Source organism: Fusarium flagelliforme (genome assembly GCF_020744385.1).
Source record: "Fusarium flagelliforme strain FIESC 12 MPI-CAGE-AA-0113 chromosome Unknown B0J16scaffold_5, whole genome shotgun sequence".
NCBI lineage: Eukaryota > Fungi > Ascomycota > Sordariomycetes > Hypocreales > Nectriaceae > Fusarium > Fusarium flagelliforme.
The window spans coordinates 560,803-585,532 of NW_025763507.1; the positions used below are offsets into that span (position 1 = coordinate 560,803).

Here is a 24,730-nt window from a genome sequence, read left to right on the forward strand (position 1 = left end):
AACTGGACCCACCTCGGGTCCGAATTTCGTCAGACGGCGCCGAATCCTTCAATCGGGTTCGGACAATTCGTCCAAAGTCCTGTTCTCCGGCCGGAGAATATCTATATTTCCATTAATTCACTTAATTTCCTAAGAATCCATGGTGAAGTCAGTCCGGAATATCACCGACCAGCCTTGTCGGTACATACGCAGTATAACGCAACATCCGCGTCTTATTCTTACGCTCATTTATCATATTACACTATATACAAGTCTCTATATCATATCAGCCTCATTCTCTCATCAACATCTTTCGCAACCTCTATTGCCCTCTTCAAAACATCTCTCTCCTGACTTTCCAACTTCTTTGCTTCTTTCCCAGCCATACAACTCATATCCTTCTTGCTCCCGCCTTTATGCCACGTCTGATCAATCATCCAATGCGTCGGAACTTCAAATTCTTTCTGATCGACAGCTTTGTTCTTGAGTAGACCGCCATTGTACCATAGCAGCTTGTCGTTTTGGTCGACGTGGGCTATTACGAAGCTGCAAACGCGGACTTCCTTGGGTTTGTCTTGAAGCCAGCCAACTATTCCTCCGTAGTGAGGTGAGAAGGAGTATTTAGATCCTGTAGCTTCGAAGCCAATCCACCAACTCTCTTTATCTCCATACGTAATCTTGTACGTAACTTCATTCCTCACCCTCTCCGAATTCTGCCATCCGATATGTATCAATCCAAGCAGGACATCAAGTCTCGCTTTATCTACCACCACAGTTCCTGAATCACCTTCTTCAGAGTACCGTTCCGTCCAGACGAGTGACTTTTCCGTCTCAGAACTCGGATGTTTAATCTGATCATGCCACCAATCCTGTCGGTCTGCAAAACCACCCTTCCAAAGGAGTCGATCATGGAAGAGTAAAACGCCAGTTTCGTTGAATCGATCTTGTAGCAGGAGTTGTTCTGGGTCTTGTAGAAATACCGTGTCTGCATCGAGAAGAATGACCTTCTCATAGGAACTTGCCAATGCGGCGAACGGTTTTATCGCCCAGCCGCCATTTGCAAGGTCCAGAGTCGTGTCGTTAAAGACAGTAAGGACATCCAACATGTCAATGTTCACGCCATTCGCTGCTTGCTGTATCCTCTTTCGTCCCTCGGCTGACAAGTCTTTGTCTCCTGCGTATACGACCTGGATAGGCAAGGACGTCTTGTGAACTCGTGTTAAAGAGGCGATGAGATGGCATGCGAAGCGGAGAGTTTTGTCGCCAGTAGGTATAACAATTCCCGCTGACCCTTTCTTGACCTTTGAAGCGCTTGTTGTCTTGTATGACAGTCCAAGTCTGTCATATATATTGGCTAGAGGTGGCGAGAGTCCGTTTTTCGAGTTCAGCCATGGGTATAAAGACTCGATCAATCGCCCAATGAGTTCAGCCGTCTCAAGCTTCTCGTCTCGACCATGGTGCTCCAGTTCTTCGATCCATTTTCGTATAAGTTGTGTCCTCTGTCCCAGTTCCCCAAATATCCCCTTCGGATCGTCCTTTAGCGGATAGTCGAGGAAATATCGTGCGCCTAGTTTGGTCGACTCTATATTATTCGTGTTGGACTGCGGATGTGTTTTTATCTTCCGAGACGGTGACGGAAGAGGGAAGGATGCATCGCGATAGCTGTAGAACAATATTATAAGTAGCCAGATGGAAACAATGGCTGCTCCGATCTTTATGGGCTTTGCGCCGAGAGACCGAAAATTGAACATGACAACATAAGGATGAAGAGAAACATGACCGCCAGCAGTCTACAGGAATAAAGGATTCTATCAATTATACTGTTGTTTACTGCGTACAAGGATCTTTGTCACTGCATTCCATTCATTGCTTCGTTAGTCCTTGATTAAGAAGGCGAACCTGATAGCGTCTAGATAAAGTGACGCGAATGCACTAATACTAGACACCAGCCGCTAGTCAAGGCACCCAAATACGAGTTTCCATAATAAAACGCTACTAACTTTGTTCTCCCACATCGGAAGGGCCGCGTTTGGAGACGCGTGTCGTAGGATTGGATCACTGCCGGCCAGGGACGTCGAAGGAATCGGAAGGATTCAGTGCTAAGGCAAGGGAAGAATGTTAGCGAGTCATGATTACCAAATAATTTGATGATAATAATAAGCGTTTGGGTTGCCTGTCACTGCATCCTTGGAATAGGACACATGCCAATGGCTATAAGATGGTTCTTTCACTGATGTGGAAATCAACCATTACAGGTAGTCTAGAAGACGGCATGTCATTAGTGAGTAGTCTATGAGTTACCTACTTCGACTCAACCAGATCATCACCCTTGTGGTATGTCCACTGATTCTAATGTTTTCCGATAAATAGGAGACCTTGTCGATAGATTCAAGATCCAATGTAAAGTTTGTGCCAGAGTTGGAAGTGAGGCACCCGACTTGGTCAGACTTCCACTGCTGCTTCATAGTCTCGCCGGTACCTCCATATAAAGTAATGTCAACAATCCTGATTGCAGCTCTGACTCACTCTTCTCTCAATTGCCTCTAATATTTCGGTCATTGCAACTATTAACTTGGATTGTCGTGCCTGAAGAGGCTCCATTGTTTGTTTGAGGGAACACAACGCTGTAGCATCCTAGCATTTCTGGGCCAGACCACACTGCAGTTAAGCATCGAGACAGTTAATCAGGCCTTCGGTATAGCCGATATCAAAAGTAGAAGACTGATTTATTTTCGCATCACTAGCTATCAAACAAATAATGTCTTTAAATGGATGTACCATTCTTCCCTTCAGCTTGGCATCGCTCCTCTGAAGTTATTCTCCCCATAAAGCCAAGACGCTGTAGCCCCGCCCCCGCCACACGTCAGAGCCTCACTTCACTTCACTTCATCACGACATCTCATCTCATATCAGTCATCTCAATACCCAGCCCATCTCAAATCGGACAAAGGAAATCACCATCCCTCGACCAGCAACTTATCTAAGTCATAATGCCGAACGACGTCGACAAGTCACTTATGGAGCGGCTGAATGCCCTGAGAGGCAAAAGCGCAAGCTCCGAGAAACCCGTGTCAACAGAGTACGCATATCCCAGCTTCATATTATTCCCATACTAATACGGACACAGAATAAAAGTCGATCTAATTGAGAGGAAAAAGGCGCCAACCCGAGACGATACACTCGCTGCTCGTCTCAAATCTTTACGAGAGCGCAGCAATGAGCCAGCATCACCAGCAGCTCCAGTACCCAAAACAGCTCAAGAACCACCAAAGACCCAATCATCTCAACCAGAAAAGACACCACAAAAGGACACACCAAAGCCAAGCATCGAAGAAGATGATGAATCTATGTTCCAAACAGACGACCAAACCCTGGAAGAGCTCCTAGGCGATATAGCGCCAGAAGATACCTTCAGCACAGAACCAGACGACGCAGAAGTGAAAGCCCTCCTAGAACAACTCGCAGACGCAATTCCAAAGGACGAAGATGAAACGAAAGATGACTCGGATGATTCAGATGGAGAGAAGATGGGTAAAGATGTAGATGAAGTCATCGCGCGCTTTCGCGATGAAGCAGAAGTTGAAGCAGCGCTCGCAAAGACGAAATCTCCTGAAGAATCCGATGAGGGGGAAGAAACGAATACCAAGGAGGGAGACGTCACACTTCCAGAAGTTCCATCCGATCTTACCGACATCCCTTCTTCCGCGCGCGCAGGAAGTGCGGATATAGATGATATCACCGCCCGTCTCGCCGCTCTACGCGCTCCTTCACCTGACCTATCTCTCCCCTCCGTCCCAACATCCAAACCCTCCGGTAAACCCGTCAACAGATTAACTACAAAGACAAATTACACCGACGACGATGTGGAGAGTTGGTGCACTGTTTGTCTAGAGGACGCTACGCTACGATGTCCTGGCTGTGACGATGACGTTTATTGCACGCGGTGCTGGTACGAAATGCACCGTGGACCACAAGCTGGTTTTGATGAAAGGAGTCACAAAGCTGTGCAGTTCACGAAAGATAAGAAGACGGAGAAGAAGGAGAAGAAAAAGGTTGCGTTGGGAGCGTAAACATTTAATTCCAAGGTCCTATAGCTATTGTTTTCTAAATCATGTGCTGGTAAAGACAGATACCCAAATATACCATTAACGCAAACTCCAATCATCAATGTTGCTGTGCTCAAAACAAAATACCTCCGTCGATCTGGAATACGTGTACTATTTTATACGTGAGAAGAATTAAGCAGCGGATTGTGATCCGTTGCCGTTGTTCGTGGAGTTGTTTCCTGAGCTACCGACCTTTCCCCTGACGTCCTGCCAAGTCGCACCGAAGCGTCTACCAGTAGACGCAAGAAGGCTCTCTTCCTCGTCAGCCTCGGCTTCTTCATCGATCTGAGAAAGGTTAAGCTTGGGTGTGCGGAAGAGAGCTGTAACGAAGACAACAAGGAAGACACCGAGGAAAGCGAACTGGGCCCAGAAGTCGATGAGACCGAAGAAAGGCCATGTGATGGTGATGCGGTTGAGGACTGTTGACATCACTGATGGTGTACAAACATCCTTAGCATGCTTGTACTTGAGCGCCTCAGAACAGGCGTGGATCATGTCTTTGTGACCGCTGCAGTCAGGCTGCTCTCCGGGGTGGGCAGGTTCGTTGGTGCAGAAAGTCTGAGTACCATAGGTGGAATATTGAGGTGCAACCAGCATAGCGAGTCCGTAGTTGGTGGCCAGAATGATCAAACCAAGCATGACAGTGGCAATCAGAAGAGCCTGAGGGGCTGTCCTACCCTTGCGTATCTGAAAGATGCGAACCCAAAGGAATCGGATGCCCACGGTGGCGATACCCGAGATTGAGCTGCTGAAGAAGAAGAGCACAAGGAGAGCCATGAGAATGTAGTCAACGGGGAAAGCCTTGGCGGACTTGACAAAGATGAAGTTCATGGGCTGGAAAACGTGGATCTGACCCAAGATGTAACCGCATTTTTGCTTGCAGACCGAGTTCTTGGCCTTGTCGATGCCAGTGATGAGCATGGAAACCCAGATGACAACAGACAGGAGCATAAGAAGAATTCCGCCGATGAGCTTGACAGGGCGGAAGACAGCGCAGACCTTGAGCCAAGCCTGGTAGATCTTGCTACGACCTTCACCCTGAGCTTCAGCTGCAAGTCTCTCCCGTCGGACCAGAGTCTGTTCCTCCCTTACAAGAGCATCCAACTCGCGCTGGTCCTTTCGAGACATGCCTTCCTGTCGACCGGCATTGCGCATGTCAATTTGTCGCTGGCGTTCGCGGTTCTGTTCCAATTGAGACTCAGTTGTCTGATGAAGTTGAGGAGCCGAGATTGAAGGTGCAGCCTTGATGAAAGAGATGGGGAGAAGAGCGAGACCAGCACCGGTGTAGACGACGTAGAGAAGAGTGCCGAGGGTTAGCAGAAGACCCAAAGCAAAGGTAAGGGCCTTTTCTCCATGGTTCTGAGCAACGAGCTTCTTGAAGTAGTCGAGATCCCAGTGAGATTGAGAGCTGTCGCCTGCTGCTGGGACAAAGAATCCTAGCAGGAACAGAACCACAACGAATGCAACGAAGAAGAGTGTGTACTTGGCCGCGGCAAGGAAACGGCTGCCGATAGTTCGGCCTTCTTCCTCTACCTCAATCTCATCGTACTCCTCATGCCAGAAGTAGGCAAAGGGAATAACGATCAGGCAGAGAATAGCATCGAAACTGTACAAGCTGTAGTAGACGACCTTGAGGGTGTAGAGGATGCCATCGATACGTTCGGGAGTAGCCCAGTCCTTTTTGGCACCAAGTGCTGCAGAGCTGGTGGCAGAAACGAGAGCGATATCGACGGGTAGGAGTAGAACTGTTGCGAGTAGTGAAGTCAAGCTGACGATGGCGACGATGCTGACGACGGCGGATCGTTCACGGGGAGTTTGCCATGTGAATGTGGTGATGATCGCTGCAATAAGGCAGAGAGCTACGGCGACGGCATAGGCGACCCAGATCAAACTGGTCTGGACGAGGCCTGCGTGGGCCATGATGAAGAAGACGTTGAATCAGTAGGTTGCAGTGGATGATCAACGATGGAGTCGTAGAATGAAGCTAGCCAGGTCGCGACCGGAAGGTTTTCTAGGCAGATCGCGGGGATTTAAAGGAGATCCCAAGTGCCAGGGTGACGTCGCTAGTAAAGCACAGAAACGATCGGTGTAGCAACGTGATGAACTTTACTCAATCAGAGAAAGGCAAGATTCGTGGAAAACAAGATTCGATGGTCTCGATTGTTTAGCTTAGAAGCTCGACCTCAAGCTCGATGTTTCGTGACGCAATCTATACGCTAGCGTTACTTAAGTGGGGATGCTTCAGAATCCCTCCCTGCTGTTACAGCCTAGAATTACAGGGGTCTCCCGGAGGAACGGCTCACCGATAATCCGTCCTCGAAGCTTAAGCTACTCTTTTGGGCTAAACATTCAATACAGCCTCCCATCGCGATTGACCGCAGCAACAACAATTTGACTTTATTCCTCCGCAGTAGAATGGTCTCGCTGAAATGCAGGCCTACACCGAGCTTGCGGCTCCCTCAGCCGTCACACACTCGTTAACCATCTCCCTCACTTCGGCTACAGCAAACAATCTCGTTGTCGCAAAGGGCTCCCTACTCCAAATCTTTACAACAAAGACCATCGCCGCCGAATTCGACCCCGAGAACCAACCTGCCCAGCCCACAAAGCCTGAACCTGAATTCGATCACCGCGCGAACGATGATGATGGTCTCGAATCTTCTTTTCTCGGTGGCGAGACAATGATTGTCAAGACCGATCGAACAAACAATACAAAGCTAGTCCTTGTCGCGGAGCTTCCACTTTCCGGTACGATCACGGGTTTGGCAAAGATCAAGACCAAGCACTCGAAATGCGGAGGTGAAGCTCTCTTGCTAGCGTACAAGGCTGCTAAGCTGTGTATGGCCGTATGGGATCCCGAGAAGAGTACCTTGGAGACCATCTCCATCCACTACTACGAGAAAGAAGAGCTACAGGGTGCGCCGTGGGAGGTTTCCTTTGACGAGTATGTCAATTACCTCCAGGCTGATCCTGGTAGTCGATGCGCTGCCTTCCAATTCGGCTCGCGCAACCTCGCGATTCTACCATTCCGACAAGCGGAAGAAGACTTGGAGATGGATGATTGGGATGAGGATCTTGACGGGCCACGACCTGTCAAGGAGACTGCTACAGTGGCCAATGGAGATAGCGACACATTAGAACCACCATATACACCATCTTTTGTCCTCCGTCTTCCGCTGCTTGATCCCAGTCTGCTTCATCCCGTGCACTTCGCCTTTCTGCATGAGTATAGAGAACCGACCTTTGGAATTTTGTCATCCAGCCAAGAGCCTGCGCATTCCCTTGGTCAGAAGGATCATCTTACGTACAAGGTGTTTACGCTAGATCTTCAACAGCGAGCCTCGACGACTATTCTTTCGGTTACCGATCTTCCTCGAGATTTGTTCCAGATTCTTGCTTTGCCGGCGCCTGTTGGTGGTGCTTTGCTTATTGGAGAGAATGAGTTGATTCATGTTGATCAGTCGGGTAAAGCCAATGGTGTGGCTGTGAACTCAATGGCACGACAGATTACATCGTTTAGCTTGACAGACCAAGCGGACTTGAACTTGCGACTGGAGCACTGTGTTGTTGAGCAATTGCAAATCGAAAACGGCGAATTGCTGTTGGTCCTGAGCGATGGTCAGCTTGCTATCGTATCCTTCCTGATCGATGGTCGAACAGTTTCTGGACTCAGCGTCAAGATGGTCACAGATGAGAACGGAGGCAATATCGTTAAAGCCCGAGCATCAACAGCAACTAAGCTCGGCAAGAACTCTTTCTTTGTCGGCAGCGAGACTGGCGACTCTGTGGTACTAGGTTGGACAAGGAAGATGGGACAAGAAAAGAGAAGGAAACCTCGTCTGATTGATGCAGACATTGCACTTGATGTGGACGAGCTGGATCTTGAGGACGACGATGATGAAGACGACGACCTATACGGTACCGAGTCTGCGGCTGCGAAACCGACTCCGGCACTCAGCGGAGGTAGATCAGGCGAGCTGAGCTTCCGCATACACGATACCCTACTCAGCATTGCGCCAATCAAGGATCTCACCCCTGGAAAAGCCTCTTTCCTTCCCGATAGTGAAGACAACACACTCTCAGATGGTGTTGTTTCGGATCTTCATCTTGCATGTATTGTCGGACGAGGAAAGGCTGGATCGATGGCCATTCTCAACCGAAACATCCAGCCCAGGGTCATCGGAAGATTCGAGTTCCCTGAAGCTCGAGGATTCTGGACCATGTCTGTTAAGAAACCATTGCCCAAGGCACTTGGTGGAAATGCTACTGTTGGAGACGAGTACGATACCTATCAACAGCACGACAAGTTTATGATTGTGGCCAAGGTCGATCTCGACGGTTACGAGACTTCAGATGTGTATGCCCTTACTGGTGCAGGATTTGAGACTTTGAAGGATACTGAGTTTGATCCTGCTGCTGGTTTTACGGTTGAGGCTGGGACTATGGGCAAGCAGATGAGGATCATCCAGGTTCTCAAGTCAGAGGTTCGATCCTATGATGGAGGTGAGTTGACCCATGCGCGTAAAGCTATATGTACTGACGACTGTAGATCTGGGTCTTACGCAGATTCTTCCCATGCTGGATGAGGAGACTGGTGCAGAACCCAGAGTCACAAGCGCCAGCATCACTGATCCATACCTGCTTCTCATTAGAGACGACAGCAGTCTCCTACTTGCCCAGATCGACAGCAATAACGAGCTCGAAGAAGTGGAAAAGATGGACGATACACTAAAGAACACCAAGTGGCATGCTGGATGTCTATACGCTGATACAAAGGGTACTTTCCAACCTGCCAGCGACAAGAGTGAGACTGAGAAGATCATGATGTTCCTTCTCAGCTCTACTGGTGCACTACATGTATACGCTCTTCCTGATCTTTCAAAGCCCGTCTACATCGCCGAGGGTCTTTCTTACATACCTCCTCACTTGTCCGCCGATTACACGCTACGAAGGGGTCTGGCAAAGGAGACTCTGCGCGAGATTCTTGTAGCTGACCTCGGTGATACCATCTCTCAATCCCCATACCTCATCGTAAGTTCATACCACACATTCACCAAATCAGTCTAACATCATCAGCTCCGAAACCAAACCGACGACCTCACAATCTACGAACCTCTCCGTCATGTCAGACCTGGCAGCGAAACCAACCTCTCCGCCACCCTCAGCTTTAAAAAGACATCCAACGTAACATTAGCTACAACGCCCGTCGAAACAGAACAAGACGACGACGTCGAACAACCTCGCTTTATGCCCCTACGCAGATGCACAAACATCAACGGCTACAGCACCGTCTTCCTCCCCGGCTCGTCACCAAGCTTCGTCCTAAAGTCCAGCAAGAGCATTCCTCGCGTCATCGGTCTTCAAGGCCTTGGTGTTCGTGGTATGAGCAGTTTCCACACAGAGGGCTGTGATCGTGGTTTCATTTACGCAGACGACAAGGGCATTGCGCGCGTGACTCAGCTTCCTCCTGATACAAACTTCACCGAACTCGGTATCTCAGTCAAGAAGGTTCCTTTGGGATCTGACGTTCGCGGTATCGCGTTTCATCAGCCAACTGGTGCTTACATCGCAGGCTGCATGATAAGCGAACCCTTCGAACTTCCCAGAGACGACGACTATCACAAAGAATGGGCCAAGGAAACACTCTCCTTCGCACCAACCATGCCCCGAGGCGTCTTGAAACTTATTAGTCCTATCAGCTGGACCGTCATTCACGAAGTCGAGCTCGAATCCTGCGAATCAATCGAGTGCATGAAAACTCTCCACCTCGAAGTTTCAGAAGATACTAAAGAACGTCGCTTCCTCGTCGCTGTCGGAACAGCCGTGTCAAAGGGTGAAGATCTCCCCATCAGAGGTCGCGTACACGTCTTCGATATCGTCACCGTCATCCCAGAGCCCGGCAAGCCAGAGACAAACAGACGTCTCAAAGCCATCGCTCGCGAAGATATTCCCCGTGGCGGCGTAACCGCTATTTCCGAAATCGGCACCCAAGGTCTTATGCTCGTTGCCCAAGGTCAAAAGTGCATGGTGAGAGGTCTCAAGGAAGACGGATCTCTTCTTCCCGTCGCGTTCCTCGATATGAGCTGCCATGTGTCCAGTGCGCGTGAACTCTCGCGGACGGGACTTTGTCTTATGGCTGATGCATTCAAGGGGGTTTGGTTCGCGGGGTATACGGAGGAACCGTATACTTTCAAGGTCTTGGGTAAGAGCCATGGCCGGTTACCTGTGCTTGTAGCGGATTTCCTTCCTGATGGTGATGATCTTGCTATTGTTGCGGCGGATGCTGATGGAGATTTACACATCCTTGAGTTTAACCCTGAGCGTAAGTTTTCCTTCACTACTATCATGATATATACTAACAACCTCAGATCCCAAATCTCTTCAAGGCCATCTCCTGCTCCACCGAACATCCTTCTCCGTCTCCCCCAACCCGCCATCAACAACCCTTCTCCTCCCCCGAACAACGCCCCCCTCCCATCCAACCCCTCAAGACCCTCCCCACACACTCCTCCTCGCCTCTACCTCCGGCCACATCGCAAGTCTAATCCCCCTCCCCGAGACAACATACCGCCGTCTCCTATCCGTAACAAACCAGCTCCTTCCCGCGCTCACACCGTACGGCGGTCTGAACGCCAAGGCGCATCGTTTGCCGGATGGTACGAGACCTGTCGGTGTTGAAGCAGCTGGTGGAAGGGCGATTGTTGATGGAGCAGTTTTGGCAAGGTGGGCTGAGCTTGGAGCTGCGAAGAGGGCGGAGATTGCTGGTAAGGGTGGTTATGATGGTGTTGGGGAGTTGAGGGAAGAGTTGGAGGGTGTTTTGGGATGGAGTGGTATGTCATACTTTTAGGTGTTGAGAGTGACGGGTGCATATAGTTTAGCATAATACGGCGGTTACAAGAACCCGCGCTTCAATAAAATAGCATTTAAATACAATTGTCTTCACTACATCGCTCACTCGTCACCGTTTAAATGTGTCATGATAAGAAACAGCTGTATTCTAGACTCTTATGTATGTCTATCAGCTCATAACCAAAGCCAAGAACATTCTTTTCCCTAATCCTTTTACCAAATACAAAAAGGCTTCACCCGAGTACATATATATATCCATAGCGCCCAATCCTCATCGTTCACAAGGTATACACATACGTCATCAATCGCGTAGAAAACGTTCGCCGATATACATAAACCAACCATAAACGCCGATTAAAACATAAACAATACTGTCATCAGTTCATTTACTGAACCTCGGTGGCCTTCTTGCGACGAATGCTGCCGAATCGCTTTCGCAGACCGTCGCTCAACTTGTGACGACCTGTAGAGTTGTTGCGGCGGATATCACTACCGTTTGAGTACTCGGGGGTTGTTCGGGGGTGGTCGCTGAAGCTTCGGTTGTGGCTAATTCCAGGGCGCTTGCTGCTGCTGCCAATGTTGGAAGAGAGCTCGTACTCGTTGGGTTCACCTCGTTGAACGCGCTTCTTCTCCTTCAGATCCTTCTCGTATGTGTAAGAAGGTTCTCCCTTGCCCTTGAGGTCGTCAGGGTGGTATTGCTGTTAAAGTTAGTGAGAGTCCACTTGACGTCATATTCAAAACACTTACAATACCATCCCAACGCTTGTATGCACCACCCTGGGCATCGCGTTCTCTCATGAGATCAGCACCCTCCTCATAGTTGATGGTGTCGCCAGTAAAGTCCCGCTCGCCGCTGGGAATGTCGGCAGTGCCCTGAAGAGGCATCTTCTTGTTGAGAGAATCCTGGATGTTTGCTCTGGGTGTGGCGCGGAGAGCTTCTCGGTTAGACTCCTCAACAGCAGCAACAGGCGAGTACTTCTTGTTGATATTGCGGCTTGCGAGAGTGGCGTCATAGGGACCACCGTGATGATAAGTTCCACCAATGGTGTCGAGCGCATCAATGGTATCAGTCATGGGCATTTGCTTGCGTCGCAGGTGAGGGGCGCGGTCAGCTGCGCGAGCCTCCTTTCTAAGGATGTCAAGAGGACGGTGAGACATGTCGCCCGGGTATCTTTGGATCAATGAACGTTGACGGGAAACTCCGCAGTTGCTGGTGCTAAAGCTTCGGTTGTGCTGGATTTGAGGTCGGTTGCGTTGAGCGGGAACACGAGCACTAGCTGATCGGTTGACCGAAGAAATAGTAAATGGGTTTTCAGGAACCTCTCCCTTACGAGGAGGGGAGTTTGGAGGAGAAAGTGAGATGGATGGAGCACCCGATTGACGTCGCGAAGCTGCAGCGTCTGAGAAAGGGTTCGAAGAGTGAAAGCTGTCGCGAGTTGGACTGGCAGATGTAGGTGGTGTGGGATAGCTGCCGCGATGTCTGTGACTGGCTCTTTGCTTGTTCTTCTTCTCAGAGTGATCTTTGCTTGAGTTTGATTCAGAGCTCTCTAGAGAATAGCTGCGGAATTGAGCTGAAAGGTTGCCGATACCGGTGTCTTGGTTGGGTTCAGGTTCGTTCAAAGGATCAAGTAGGTAAGCCTTGGCCTATTAATTTATGTTAGACAATTATCGAGAAGAGACGAAGGTTAAATAAATGAGACGATGTCAATGCGCAAAGTCAATATCGAACGTCAGATAAGGCTGTGGTGTGCTTTTCTGAGGAACGTCATCGGGCTTGCGTGGACTATGGGCTGTGGTACCAGGTACTGCATGGTTGGCTACTTGGCTTGCGTCCCAAGAAATAAGCCAAGCAGCCGTCAATCTTGGGGATCGACATTGACGCAAGTAAGGTACGTAGCCGATGAAGGGTCCTTTCCTTTCCTATCCTGTTCCTGCTGGATCCATCCCTGACGTTTTTTCCATCACAATAAATTCTTGGGATGACGTTGTAGGGAAGAAGCACACAGAAAGCGGCGGAGCGGACCCTGAACCCAAGCAAGGAACGGAAGAGGAAAAGACTGGGCCATGATGTGCATTGACGGTTGGGCAGAGGGCAAGGGTATTATTTTAGCTCAGGTAAGGGTCCAAGACTTACCCATTGCTTGTCGCTTGATTCCTTCATGGTGGCGACTGGGGAGAGAATTGATTGTGGTGTGGTTTCAGTCGTTGGTCGTAGATTTTATTGAGTCGCAAATAATCGAGTGAGGTTCTGGTCTGCGATGCGATGCGATAGTAGACAGTGATGAGTGCGTTCTTGTACTGGAGACTTGGTTCAATCGATACAATGTCTTCGTCGGTCTCTTGAGTATTGTGAGTTTCGTTCGTTTGTTAATGTGACAGTGATAGCAAGTTGTCTCTTATTCAGTAAGACAACAGTAGTAGATAATAAAAGAGAAAAGTAACGGGAAAACAAACGGTGGGATGGAGAGGACCATGCAGCCTCTTTATTTAACAACCGGAAGGCACAGGCACAGCACAGCTACCCACCTTCCCATGCAGTCCTTCCCAAAAAGAAACAGAAAAAAAAGAAGCTCCCGTCTCCATTCGAGGTACGTAAGGCGCAGGTACAGTACGGAGACAATGGGCATGGCATGTGGTCTTCTGGGATGTAGATCTTAGAGCGGTCTCGTCCCCCCTCCATCCCCATCATGCGCCCATTCAGAGTTCCTTCTCTGGTATAGTTCGATAGCGGGGGCTGTCAAAGTGCCCGTGATTTGATCCAGATTCTAATTGTGGCCGCTTCATCCGCCTGGCTTGGACGCTATTGACGCCTCTTGAACCGGTTAAGGGACTTTCCAGGTCTAAATTCCTTCAGCAATTCGTGAAGAGTACCTAGGGTACTGTTAGTAGTTGGAGGGGGGAACAGGACAATGGGCATCCACCAGGCTCTACATTAGCTAGATCCCGCATCCATGTCAATCAATCAGTCATCCCCATTAATCAGTCAGTCATTGTCTCGCCTTTCTCGAGCCGATCTCCCTCCATCTCTCCCGTTCTCCCAATCGCGGCAGGTTCGGAAGCAAAAAGTCTTTGTCATTGTCTTAGACATACGAAACTGTCAGTCTAAGCCTCTCTCTCAACAAACTAGCAACCTATAGCATGAACATGTAGAAAATTAAACAGCCGACTGTGACAAGGAGAATCCTCGTTAATTCTGTCTGGTCAGCTGAGCATACAATGCACAGGGTCTAGGTCGAGGTCTGAGCTTTTGCTCGCTACTGCTTGTAGGGACCTGACCTGACCGGCTAACTGGAGCATTTAGCCCGACGGTGTTTCCCCTCTGTTCCCCTCTGTGGCTTTGTCGCTAACTGGAACCTAACGCTCGTTCCCCCAGAGGACGGATGACAGCTGGCTGGACCCTCCAACGCCTAGGCCACTCGTCAATGCTGTGGGGAAAATGAAAGAGTCTCGAAGGACAATGATACAGACCGCTATGTTATAATTCATGCACTGAATCAAACAATCACTACAATTACACAGTACTCTATCAACAATTCTCTATCTTCTATCGTTCAATGACTAACCTCCAAATGCCTCAGTGATATCACTACCAAGAATCTCCTGCTTGTCCGGCCCGCAACTGACGCAACGAATAAGCCATGACGTCCCATTGCTACCCTATTCCAAATGATCAGCAACAAATTCAGATATGAGATACCCAGATATCGGATCTTGCCATGACACACAAAGTTCAATGACAGGATTATTTTTATCATCAAATGGTATCAAACTTCATTAGTGAGAAAAAGCATGTGAACTAGCCATGGCATTAACCCAATCGTCATCAACAGCACTGGGCTGTAATGACCGTTTAGCCCCACTACGGGAATAATTGCCGCGTACCTGCTGGAAAGTTAAACGGATGATCAAACGAAACGCGCACTCCAGACGCGCAACCTCGTCAACGGGGCCATATTCAGAATAGACTTCTAGGAACAACACCATCGAAAAAGATAATTACGTCTATATGACGGCATGGCCCTCGTCGATTATTCTTCATCCGAGTCCGGCTCCGAAGATGAATCTCACCGTGCCAAACGTCAGAAGGGAGTTGACGATTCGGTAGATGGAGATGCAGATGCAGCGTCTTCTATGCCACCTTTGCCAGATACATTTCATGATCTGTATGCTTCTACTGTGAGACAGAGTGTTGTTGATGATCCGACTTTGCATCAGGGACGGAAACGTCAGGTTCCTCATGTAGTTGGCAATTGGCCCAGCCATGTCTACACTGAATGTGCGTTCCCATCTTCAATTGTTAATTGCATCGCTAACTTGTCGCAGGGCATCCTTCTACCGTACAGCATGGTCTACTCACTTCTCTTATCGCAGACATTGAGGAGCAAGTGTCAAGTGAGATCAAGCTCTACAATTTCCTGACAAGTGATCTTGGATCACCTTTACCGCTACACATCAGCTTATCTCGCCCATTATCTCTCACAACAGGAAACAAGGATGACTTCCTAGATAAGATAACAGAAACCTTCAACAACAGCGGCATCACACCTTTCGCCGTCAGGCCCCAAGGGTTGGCATGGTACAGATCACCAGACTCAGATCGCACGTTTCTTATCCTGCGTGTCGCCAGCACCAAAGATGGAGCAGAACCTTTGAACACAGAGCTCACCAATTTACTGGCGCGAAGCAACACGGTAGCTAAGCACTTTGACCAACCGTCGCTATATCAGCGAGATACAAAAGAGCAAGTCGGCAGTGCGTTCCATGTATCCATCGGATGGACATTTAATTTGCCAGCCGACGAAATGTCGCTCAAGACACTACGGTTGTTCAGACAGCCCAAGTTTAACGACATACGCAAATGGGAGATCAGTGTTCCGGGGATAAAAGTCAAGATTGGAAATGTCGTGAATCACGTTGCGCTCAAAGGATCAGGTCGAAGCGGTGCATCATCAAAGTCTGCATCTTTTCTCGAATCATGACAATAGTTAGGGTTCATTCCGCGTCATTGAGCAGCGGACGTCCGACAACATAAGTTACACCAATGGTTATCGAACTGTCTGAGTAAAGAAACAAAAAAGAACGGACGAATTGGCCCGGGCTTCGACATGACTGAGATTAATTAGATCCGATCAAGGTACCAGACTATCGGGGTCAATGCGAGACGTGCGGGTTGCTATGATACCATCGTCCATTCCGAGATTCGAAACTTTACGGCTCCAGCGGGAGAGACAAACCTAGGATTAAAAAAAAGAAGCGCTAACATTGGGTGCGATGTAAACACTGCAGCTCAAACGCAACGTCGGATGTTCGGGAAAGATTCAGTGACATCATATGACGTGACGAGAATCGGGAGCTGAGAAGAGGATACAGCAGCTGAATGTCGAAATGGGGCCATTGTTACGTTTGTAACTCTAGGGTATTGTCACGGAAGAAAACCTCAGAAATGAATGAGACACGGAGATGATAATCAGACATGTATGGGAGCCACGTGCTTGAGGTTTAACGGTTTCCAACAGCTGAACTGCCGGTAGCTGATATCAGGGAGAATAAAGAATGCAGGTTGAGATTATCATTGTGTTGCTTGTATGCATGAGTAGCCTGCGGTGCTGTAATATGCTTCCCATTGTTACAAGCTATAGCTAAAGCACAGGCCCGGCAGAGTTGAGGCTGAGAATAACTTTTGTTGTGAAGATCAAACGGCCGTTAGACACGGTAGATGAATGAGATCCCTGTTAATTAGGACAGTGAAATGAGAAATCATGCTGTCGATCTGGAGGGGTAAGAAAGACAACGAGGATAGTTTCAAGTACAGTAAACATAAGCTATGAACTTATTGGAAGGACAACCATAGTGCTAGTCCAAGGGCAGCTCAGCTTATCCAGAGACATGGAGGGTTCACTGCAGGTTGCCAGAATAGGCTGGTTTGAGGCCTAACAAGGGACTGATTTCTGATTCCCCGCAAAAGGGAGTGTTGCTTGGGAAAAGATGAATTAATTCTTTTGTTTACTTTCAAGCCACGCTGAAAAAGTGACTGACCCCTCCAATGTGTATCTACCCCACCTAAATCCAACCCACTGACCAGTAATCACCCACCAAATTAGGATCCAAGCCCAGCGCCCAGCTCCTTCCCGCCTGTGAAGGCCGTTTCGTTTGAACCAACCATCATTTAATATTAATCCCATCCATTGATTTGCATTGCATTACCTTGCCTTGCCTGCCATTTCAGGTTGCCTTTTGCAAAACAAAAGTCGTCCTCAACACCATCACCAAAATCTCTTTTATTTTCCCAACCTCCTCCTCCTTCTTCACTTCTACCCTCATCAAGATTTTACTCCATCTCGATACTTCTCAGGACACTGATTCTTTTCGAGGACTCTTGAACTCTATCGTGTTATCGTCAAAAAGCATCGTGAACCTTGTCTTTAATCGCATCCGATCTTGTCCTGGCCAAGACCTGGTTCCAGTAGACGACCCCTCGTCTCCATACAAGTCCTACCCCGGGAAATCTTTGACCGCCTCCGAAAGACCCAGCCTCGCGCCTGCGCAAGATTTCACTTTCCGCCGATCTCGCGTGACATTCTTCCAAAACATTCGCAGATCTTGAATTGTCTTGTCTCGCCTGACCGAGCTCAACAAAAAACCAACACCAGCAGTCGCCCGGCAGTCAGAATCCCTTTTTATTTAACGGACGGAACCTGTTTTCTGACCCGCCCTCACCAATCGATCGGCCGAGCTCTTGTGCCCCTCCCCGCACCCTTCGACAATTTGGAGCTCTCCCCTCCTCTTTCAATAAGCAACAAAAAAACCGCCAAAATGCCTTTTGACATCGATACCACCCGCCGGAATAAGGCGCCTCGACCTTTGTCAGACTCGGAGCGCGCCCGCGTAGAAGAGTTCATCGACTCCATCCACTACTCCGCTCGATACTCTGACAGTGAATTCGAGTACCGTCACGTCCAGCTTCCCAAAGCCATGCTCAAGGCTATTCCCAAAGACTACCACGACTCCTCAAAGGGAACTCTCAAGCTTTTGTGGGAGGAGGAATGGCGAGCTCTTGGCATTACTCAGGTACGACATGACGCCCTTGCCAACCCGCGCGTCGTCCATGAACGGCTAGCAACACTGGATGCAACAAACTAACAGCCGCGCAGTCTCTAGGATGGGAACACTACGAAGTTCACGAGCCAGAACCACACATTCTTCTGTTCAAGTATGTTGCCACGGGATCCCAACTGCGGGATCTGACCCTCCCGTGCTTCTAGCTAACGTGAATTCTAGGCGACCGCTCAACTTCCAACCACCTCAGTAAACGACCAGACTACCCCACGACTCAGATTTCCCCCTTAATGTACCATACATATTTATTGCACAGAGCCCCTTACATCGGTGCCACACAGACGGAGGATTCACTCATCGTCCCCCCACGACTGCACGTTGAGATAAAAAGAGAGAGAAAGCAAAAAACAAAGAGACTTTATTGGTTCAACACGCTCGTCCCCCCCATTCAGTGCTCGATGGTATAACCTTGTCATGCATGATACGCCCCTGCCGAGATGTAAAGGGAGGCTTTTCTACCAGTCTCTTGGGTTCGATGTATGACGCATGGACCGGTGGGCAAAGGGGTCGAGATGCATGGAGTCGCACAGAACAGTTGGATCCGCCATGGCCCCCCCTGGAGTTTAATGGAGTTGGATCTGGAAATGATCCCGGAGGTGTTTCGGTTTTGGTTGGGCATTTTCAACGAAGTGGTTTGTTTGAATTGTCTCTGAATTTGGGGGCTATAGCTTTTGGGGGAGAAGATGGGGGCACCCCAAGCGCATGATGGGAATAATGGGCTTGGTGATGGAGGATTGAATGTGGGAAGAAGAGATGACATAGACAGCATCGCATAATACTAGCAAAAGAAAATGACTGATTTAAGGTTGAATAGATTTGTGTGCTGCATTGTGACCGCGTTCAATAGGTCTACCGCATTGTTACCACATCAATAGTGTATTGTGACTTCACCTTGAATAGCTGTGCTGTGAATGGCCTCATGTGGCTTGTGAATCATGAAGAAAAGGTGGCTTATTCCAGAACCACGGTTTGTAACAGCGCCACAATTGTGAAACATTTTGGGTTGGAGAGGATGGATGTCATACGAGAGTTTTGGTTGGATGTCTTAGGATAGGATGTTTGTAAGTCAAAAATTCCCGAGGAGTCATGGTAAGTAATTACAGTGCAGATATGTTATCATAGTATGTGTATGTGTTATGGTAAATGTGTCAACTTAGGTATGGTATGGTGTAAAGTTTAGGTGCTATTCTTGTCAAGATGGGATGATCAGGGACACTCGGCAGATCAGATCGTCTGATGTTGGACCAAAGGTGGGTTAGTGCTTCCATGGATGGCTTTGAAATCAGCTCAGATGTATGCTTGGTCATTGGTGGTTTTGGACACATTTCACTTACACCAGTACAAGCAATTCAGTACGCTGTCAATTCTACTCATTTCTTCTCTAAAGCAGTTCAATTGTCTAAGAGGATATCCTAAATATTAGAAAAGATTCATCATACGAGAATGCGGTCTGGTAATTAAGTAAAGGATTCAGCGGAGCGTCGCGGAGCATCAAAAGAGGCAAGCGATGGTCAGTTCTAGATGGCCTGCTTCGCCTCAAAAATCCAACAGCCAGCGTGGCATCTTCCACAAAATTATTCCCTAGTCTGTACGTGGCTTTTATTACGAGCAAGTTTATTTATTTATACCTAATGCTAGCCTAGATGAACTAAGCTTATAACTCTTTATTTCCTTGCATGAAATCACTCTCTTGTCAATTCCTGTCACTTAAAACTGTAACGGCTTGAATTTCAAGGTACAGCAGCTAATTAAGGTACCGTTCGACAAGCTTTACCTATTAAGGTAAAGTGTCCATCCATCGCCATCCGCCGAAGGCGTCAACCCACTTTATCTTACCTTCATACGTCGCTTCTTCTTTGACGTGGAAGTAAAATCGTTTCAAGTCGCCTCTTTGCCTTTTTCCTTTCTTCTTTTTATACTCAGTTATTTGACTCTCGCCTTCACTCGCTGGCGACTGTACTGTGAAAAAGCATTGGCTCTTGTCTGTTCCCTTCGTTACACTACACTGAAATTCTCCGACATAACGCACCGGAACATCGCTCGGGCGCCCGGTTACCATGAAGCCTGCGAGCAGGTTATTCTACCTCTCGGTGTTTGCTCTTTGGGCTGCACCGGGCTCTTGTGAGGACGAATGCCATGTATGTTTATCGCCACCTTCACCTGCTGCCTCTACCTGCCAGCGAAGCAACGCGCCACTGCGCAAGCCGCCAAACAACTGCTAACAACGCTCCATAGATCTCACCAAAGTCCATCGTTGGCGATGCCTGCGCTTCATACTCGACCCTCGATAAATTAAACCTCCAAACCAAACCCGCCGTCGACGACCTCACCCGAAACACCGACTTCTTCTCACACTACCGAGTCAACCTCTTCCACAAGAAATGTCCCTTCTGGAACGACGAGAATGGCATGTGCGGCAATATCGGATGCGCGGTCGAGACGCTCGATAACGAGGAGGATATTCCTGAGGTCTGGCGTGCGCATGCTCTGGGTAAACTAGAGGGCCCTCGTGCTCAGCATCCCGGCAAGAAGGCTCAGCGCCAACACCCTCAGAAGCCGCTTGGTGGTCTGTTGGGTGAGAACGTTGGTGAGAGCTGTGTTTTTGAGTACGATGACGAATGCGACGACCGAGATTACTGTGTTCCTGAGGATGAGAGCGCTAGCTCAAAGGGCGATTATGTTAGCTTGGTTCGAAACCCCGAGAAATTCACAGGATACGCTGGTGATGGCGCCAGACAGGTCTGGGACGCTGTCTACCGCGAGAACTGCTTCCAGAAGAGTTCGTTCCCCAAGTCTGCTGATCTCGGTCAGTCTGGATGGCAGCATGGTCCTGCCGCTCAAGATTTCAAGCAGATTCTCGATGCAGCTGGTCGACAGGCCCAGCTCGAGGAGCGCCGCCAGGAGAACCCTAATACACCCTTCGTCGCAAACACTGGTTTCGAGGTTGAGGACGAGTGTCTCGAGAAGCGTGTCTTTTACCGGGTCATGTCCGGAATCCACGCCAGTATCAGCACTCATCTCTGCTGGGACTTCCTTAACCAAACTACTGGTGAATGGTCTCCCAACCTGAGCTGCTACGAATACCGTCTTCACAAATTCCCTGACCGTATTGGAAACGTCTACTTCAACTACGCACTCATGACCCGTGCCATCGCCAAGCTTGGCCCTTACCTTCAGAAGGAGGAGTACAAGTTCTGTCTCGGAGACCCCTCTGAGGATGCTGCCACCCGCGCAAAGGTCCTCGAGGTTACCGAAAAGGCTGCTAGCGTTCCTCAAATCTTCGACGAGAGTCTCATGTTTGTTAATGGCGAGGGACCCTCCCTGAAGGAGGACTTCCGTAACCGTTTCCGTAACGTTAGTCGTCTTATGGACTGTGTTGGTTGTGACAAGTGCCGTCTGTGGGGTAAACTCCAGACCGCTGGCTACGGCACTGCTCTCAAGATTCTTTTCGAGCTGGATAACAACAACGAGGATGTTCCTCATCTCCAGCGAACTGAGATTGTCGCTCTTTTCAACACCTACGCTCGTATCAGCAGCTCTCTTCACAACATTGGCCAGTTCCGACAAATGATGGATGCTAAGCTCCAGACTGAAAAGCTTGCGGAAGAGCTCGCCGAGGCTCGTAAGGAGGAACAACGTGCCAAGGCTGCGGCAGAAGAGCTCGACAAGGATCTTGAAGAGGCTCGTGAGGCAGAGAGACTGCGCGCAAAGCTTGAAGCTGAAGCTGCAAAGAATGATCAAATGGATGATGCCTTGAAGGATTTCATCGAACTACGTCAAAGAGGACCCAAGTCTAACACAGCACTTGGTCAACTAGAGCACGAATTCGCTCAATTCAAGAGCGTTATAAAAGTCATCATCAACGGCTGGATGCGCACCCCAAGAACACTGTAAGTTTACATTCCGCGCAACACTTAAGAAAAAACACTAATAGTAGCAGATGGGCTATCTTCAGATATGAAGTTGGACGTCTTTTCCGCAAGTGGGTCGGTCTTCCCGTTGGTGAGCGAAATTGGAAGTTTGGCTTGCCCAAGCTTGACATTGGGAGAGATGAGCTTTAGCTTGTCTAGTTATATATAAGCGGTTTGCATTTCTTGATGAATACCCGAAATTGGCATCATTTGGCGTTTGCAGTAGGGACGAGGCAGATAGAGCATACAGTGTCTTATTCTTACACAGTCGTTTGTCTCGCCCTGAACTGTTGCTTCGGCATTTCTTTGGCGTTGGATGAGAGACTGTTCCGTTTGGCATGGTTTGTACATAGCGAATAAATGTGTTTCATTTCATGTAGGACTTTGTGAACTGGCGGTGTATTAAAGTGCAATTGATGTAGATCAGTTCCTCAAAAGATCCTAACATGCAAACGCAAAATATCCAATTCCTCGCAAGCATTGCTCTTTGAGAATGGACAAGAGAATAGGCAGAATTGGATCAGTTCTTTTCAACCCCTATTACTTCACTAAGATGTTCGAGAGAAGCAGGTTGAGGGTCTTCTTTTTGAGAAGAATTGAAGAGTTCAATTGACATGTGTTGTTGGGGGCCAAAGGGCTGAGAACAGGGGATCTAGGCCCCCAAATGATGGGAGCAGGGATTATATGTAGAACCGGGGATTGGGAAGAGGGTGGGTGGATTGGGTTTGAAGATTACAGATGCGAAGTAAAGGGGATTCTTGGGACGTAAGGTGAGTAGAAGGAGAAGGTGGTAGCAAAGTTAGAAGTATTGAGCATTTACAGTACATTGAGTTTATCTAATAGGAGTATGTCTGGTCTAATAGAGATATAACTTAGTAGAGGCTTAGGGGAGGATGGTAAGACTAAGAACACCACTACAGCCTTAAACCACGACCATACCCTCGGATCCGGAAATCGATATCCCAAGAACCATTCTGACGGTCCATCACAAAAAGCAAATACAATTTTCAAGGTCCTTTTGCCGTCACTGAAACAAGCGGTGTTGGCTGTTGGCTCAAGACATTGCTTACCCAGCCAATAATCTCTCACAGAAGATCAAATTGGTGTGGTACCAACCAGGCTGGCGGTATTAAAACATGACGAAAAAAGGGACCCGACCGCTTGGAACGTGCCGAGGGAGGAAGGTAGTTGTAAGAATGGAGATATGACTATTGTTTGTAAATTGAAGTATTCAACTATGCTTCTAGACGCGGATAAATGGTCCGTCTTACTGCTTCTTCACACGGGCTGTATACCTAAATGTCCTAGATAAGATGCTTCTCACACACAGACAGAGGTTACCAAGATCCTGGGACGGAAAGCCCGAGCTTGACCCCGGACGCGGATGTGATTCCGGTGCAGAAGGCCCCGTGGTGTTGGGTCCAAGTGGGTGTCTTAGCCGTTGAAAGCTGACGATTGCCTTGTTCCAGTTTCTCGGGTCGGTTAGAAGGTTCCTTTGTGTCGGTAACGGGAGGAGCCTTGTTTAGTCTTGGTCTTGGTCTTAGGAGGCTTATAACTAGCTGTTAGCTCGCATGATATGATCTGGGTAGAGCGGTCACTTACTTACTTTTCCATTCTATGTGTCGTTTCGATAGAATTTTGTTTCCATTCTCCCTTGTTGTTATCATCTTTGCTGTGTATTCGTCATGAGTCTTCTGTCTGGTATCGGAGGCTCTTGTCTCGAGACTGAAAAAGCTCGGAGTGGGACTAGACGGGATAGCAGTATTAGTCTTGAGGACGATGCTTCTAAGAGGTATGTTTCCGTCTTGTCTTGGTGAGGAGAACTAACATGGTGGATGGTAGACATGCCCCTGAATGTGTCAAGTCTTCCCTTGTCTCGTTCAACCTTCGTATATTCGAAGATCAAGGGACGAGTACTGAGTTCGGCTGTCTTCCTTCGCCAAGTCCTGCATCATCGCCTTCAGTCGTTGCACCAATGGATGTCTACCTTCGACGTGAAGATAGTCACGAGTATAGGATGATGAGGTTCAGTGGTTGCATACCGAGCCAAGACAAACAAGCTTTTGAGGCTAGAGACATATCGCTTGAGACTTCGAGTTGGGAATTGGTCCAAGACCCAGCATGCGGTCGAGAGACACTAGATACTCCCGCACTAAGCCCAAAGTCAACACCTATTCGACCAACCAAAGTTCTCGAGTCAGACTCGGATATATCTGAGCTTGCATTGTCTGTCGACTCCCAACCTTTGAGTGACGACACAGATGCGTACAAAGAGGCCGTTGCCGAGTATCAACTTGCTTCGAAGCGATCCATGTACGTTTCTTATATTCTATAATCAGTATGAGACTAACATTGTATAGCTGTGGTGGTGATGTAGCTTCCAAGAGACCTCGTACCTGCAGAGGCGCAAGGAAAAGGCCAAGAGGGGAGAAACAGAAAGCGGAGAGAGGGCAAGAAGAGGGGTAGTTACCAATGTGTATGTTCGTGTATGTCGTTATTATTGTTGTTATTTCCTCATGTATTAGATTATTCATCGCAATTCCTTCTTTCAGCAGAGTCATGTCGCGTGCCCATAGTCCATGTTAAGAAGAGATGGTAGTAGTCTCCTTAACAACATCAATACTCAGCAAAAACGAGAAAAACACCAAAAGCAGCTACACCCGTTAGTCACATCCCCCCAAAACTCCAGGGTTTACCTACCGCCATGGTGCATATACCCAGCAAATGGATCTCAAACCCTCCCGCCAAAGCCTTCCCACTCATCATGAT

At 48.6% G+C, this 24,730-nt stretch overlaps 9 protein-coding genes across 9 annotated transcripts; 6 read left to right on the forward strand and 3 right to left on the reverse strand.

Annotated features, from left to right (window-relative positions):
- Positions 1-94: 94 nt before the first annotated feature.
- B0J16DRAFT_306258 (mannosyltransferase putative-domain-containing protein) lies at positions 95-1,834 on the reverse strand. Its single transcript, XM_046124788.1, has one exon. The coding sequence runs from the start codon at positions 1,728-1,730 to the stop codon at positions 261-263; it is 1,470 nt and encodes a 489-aa protein (XP_045980894.1). The 5' UTR covers positions 1,731-1,834; the 3' UTR covers positions 95-260.
- An 879-nt stretch (positions 1,835-2,713) lies between these two features.
- On the forward strand, positions 2,714-4,049 carry B0J16DRAFT_373089 (uncharacterized protein; the record flags this gene model as incomplete). The annotated part of the gene is made up of 2 exons (XM_046130514.1): positions 2,714-3,058; positions 3,107-4,049. The coding sequence occupies exons 1-2, from the start codon at positions 2,970-2,972 to the stop codon at positions 4,047-4,049; spliced, it is 1,032 nt and encodes a 343-aa protein (XP_045980895.1). The 5' UTR covers positions 2,714-2,969.
- B0J16DRAFT_343730 (uncharacterized protein) lies at positions 4,024-6,244 on the reverse strand. Its single transcript, XM_046128096.1, has one exon. The coding sequence runs from the start codon at positions 6,003-6,005 to the stop codon at positions 4,218-4,220; it is 1,788 nt and encodes a 595-aa protein (XP_045980896.1). The 5' UTR covers positions 6,006-6,244; the 3' UTR covers positions 4,024-4,217.
- Positions 6,245-6,448: 204 nt separating this feature from the next.
- B0J16DRAFT_148471 (CPSF A subunit region-domain-containing protein) lies at positions 6,449-11,033 on the forward strand. Its single transcript, XM_046122011.1, has 4 exons — positions 6,449-8,588; positions 8,635-9,116; positions 9,162-10,407; positions 10,454-11,033. The coding sequence occupies exons 1-4, from the start codon at positions 6,515-6,517 to the stop codon at positions 10,930-10,932; spliced, it is 4,281 nt and encodes a 1,426-aa protein (XP_045980897.1). The 5' UTR covers positions 6,449-6,514; the 3' UTR covers positions 10,933-11,033.
- Positions 11,034-11,300: 267 nt separating this feature from the next.
- Positions 11,301-13,244, reverse strand: B0J16DRAFT_148465 (uncharacterized protein). Its single transcript, XM_046122010.1, has 3 exons — positions 13,069-13,244; positions 11,682-12,578; positions 11,301-11,632 (listed from the first exon to the last, which is right to left on the reverse strand). The coding sequence occupies exons 1-3, from the start codon at positions 13,093-13,095 to the stop codon at positions 11,321-11,323; spliced, it is 1,236 nt and encodes a 411-aa protein (XP_045980898.1). The 5' UTR covers positions 13,096-13,244; the 3' UTR covers positions 11,301-11,320.
- A 1,704-nt stretch (positions 13,245-14,948) lies between these two features.
- On the forward strand, positions 14,949-15,913 carry B0J16DRAFT_385540 (U6 snRNA phosphodiesterase Usb1; the record flags this gene model as incomplete). The annotated part of the gene is made up of 2 exons (XM_046131501.1): positions 14,949-15,210; positions 15,258-15,913. 2 exons carry the CDS (start codon positions 14,949-14,951, stop codon positions 15,911-15,913), a joined length of 918 nt encoding a protein of 305 aa, XP_045980899.1.
- A 1,519-nt stretch (positions 15,914-17,432) lies between these two features.
- B0J16DRAFT_148532 (regulatory subunit of cyclin-dependent kinase) lies at positions 17,433-18,353 on the forward strand. Its single transcript, XM_046122012.1, has 3 exons — positions 17,433-18,002; positions 18,086-18,144; positions 18,213-18,353. The coding sequence occupies exons 1-3, from the start codon at positions 17,748-17,750 to the stop codon at positions 18,241-18,243; spliced, it is 345 nt and encodes a 114-aa protein (XP_045980900.1). The 5' UTR covers positions 17,433-17,747; the 3' UTR covers positions 18,244-18,353.
- A 1,754-nt stretch (positions 18,354-20,107) lies between these two features.
- B0J16DRAFT_356423 (endoplasmic reticulum Oxidoreductin 1-domain-containing protein) lies at positions 20,108-22,111 on the forward strand (the record flags this gene model as incomplete). Its single annotated transcript, XM_046129473.1, has 4 exons — positions 20,108-20,188; positions 20,286-21,672; positions 21,706-21,940; positions 21,991-22,111. The coding sequence occupies 4 exons, from the start codon at positions 20,108-20,110 to the stop codon at positions 22,109-22,111; spliced, it is 1,824 nt and encodes a 607-aa protein (XP_045980901.1).
- Positions 22,112-23,172: 1,061 nt separating this feature from the next.
- On the forward strand, positions 23,173-24,427 carry B0J16DRAFT_373096 (uncharacterized protein; the record flags this gene model as incomplete). Its single annotated transcript, XM_046130515.1, has 4 exons — positions 23,173-23,509; positions 23,568-23,753; positions 23,804-24,274; positions 24,322-24,427. Exons 2-4 carry the CDS (start codon positions 23,647-23,649, stop codon positions 24,425-24,427), a joined length of 684 nt encoding a protein of 227 aa, XP_045980902.1. The 5' UTR covers positions 23,173-23,509; positions 23,568-23,646.
- Between the last annotated feature and the right edge of the window lie 303 nt (positions 24,428-24,730).

What these genes read in the sequence shown, in the direction of transcription:
- B0J16DRAFT_306258 (XM_046124788.1), bottom strand. Translation starts at nt 1,730, where the DNA reads ATGTTCAATTTTCGGTCTCTCGGCGCAAAGCCCATAAAGATCGGAGCA.
- B0J16DRAFT_343730 (XM_046128096.1), bottom strand. Translation starts at nt 6,005, where the DNA reads ATGGCCCACGCAGGCCTCGTCCAGACCAGTTTGATCTGGGTCGCCTAT.
- B0J16DRAFT_148471 (XM_046122011.1), top strand. Translation starts at nt 6,515, where the DNA reads ATGCAGGCCTACACCGAGCTTGCGGCTCCCTCAGCCGTCACACACTCG. An exon ending in GGTTCGATCCTATGATGGAG is followed by an intron (nt 8,589 to 8,634) that starts GTGAGTTGACCC and finishes TGACGACTGTAG; the next exon opens with ATCTGGGTCTTACGCAGATT. An exon ending in CCTTGAGTTTAACCCTGAGC is followed by an intron (nt 10,408 to 10,453) that starts GTAAGTTTTCCT and finishes TAACAACCTCAG; the next exon opens with ATCCCAAATCTCTTCAAGGC.
- B0J16DRAFT_148465 (XM_046122010.1), bottom strand. Translation starts at nt 13,095, where the DNA reads ATGAAGGAATCAAGCGACAAGCAATGG. An exon ending in AATCAAGCGACAAGCAATGG is followed by an intron (nt 12,579 to 13,068) that starts GTAAGTCTTGGA and finishes ATAAATTAATAG; the next exon opens with GCCAAGGCTTACCTACTTGA. An exon ending in ACAAGCGTTGGGATGGTATT is followed by an intron (nt 11,633 to 11,681) that starts GTAAGTGTTTTG and finishes TAACTTTAACAG; the next exon opens with CAATACCACCCTGACGACCT.
- B0J16DRAFT_148532 (XM_046122012.1), top strand. Translation starts at nt 17,748, where the DNA reads ATGCCTTTTGACATCGATACCACCCGCCGGAATAAGGCGCCTCGACCT. An exon ending in GAGCTCTTGGCATTACTCAG is followed by an intron (nt 18,003 to 18,085) that starts GTACGACATGAC and finishes ACAGCCGCGCAG; the next exon opens with TCTCTAGGATGGGAACACTA. An exon ending in CCACACATTCTTCTGTTCAA is followed by an intron (nt 18,145 to 18,212) that starts GTATGTTGCCAC and finishes CGTGAATTCTAG; the next exon opens with GCGACCGCTCAACTTCCAAC.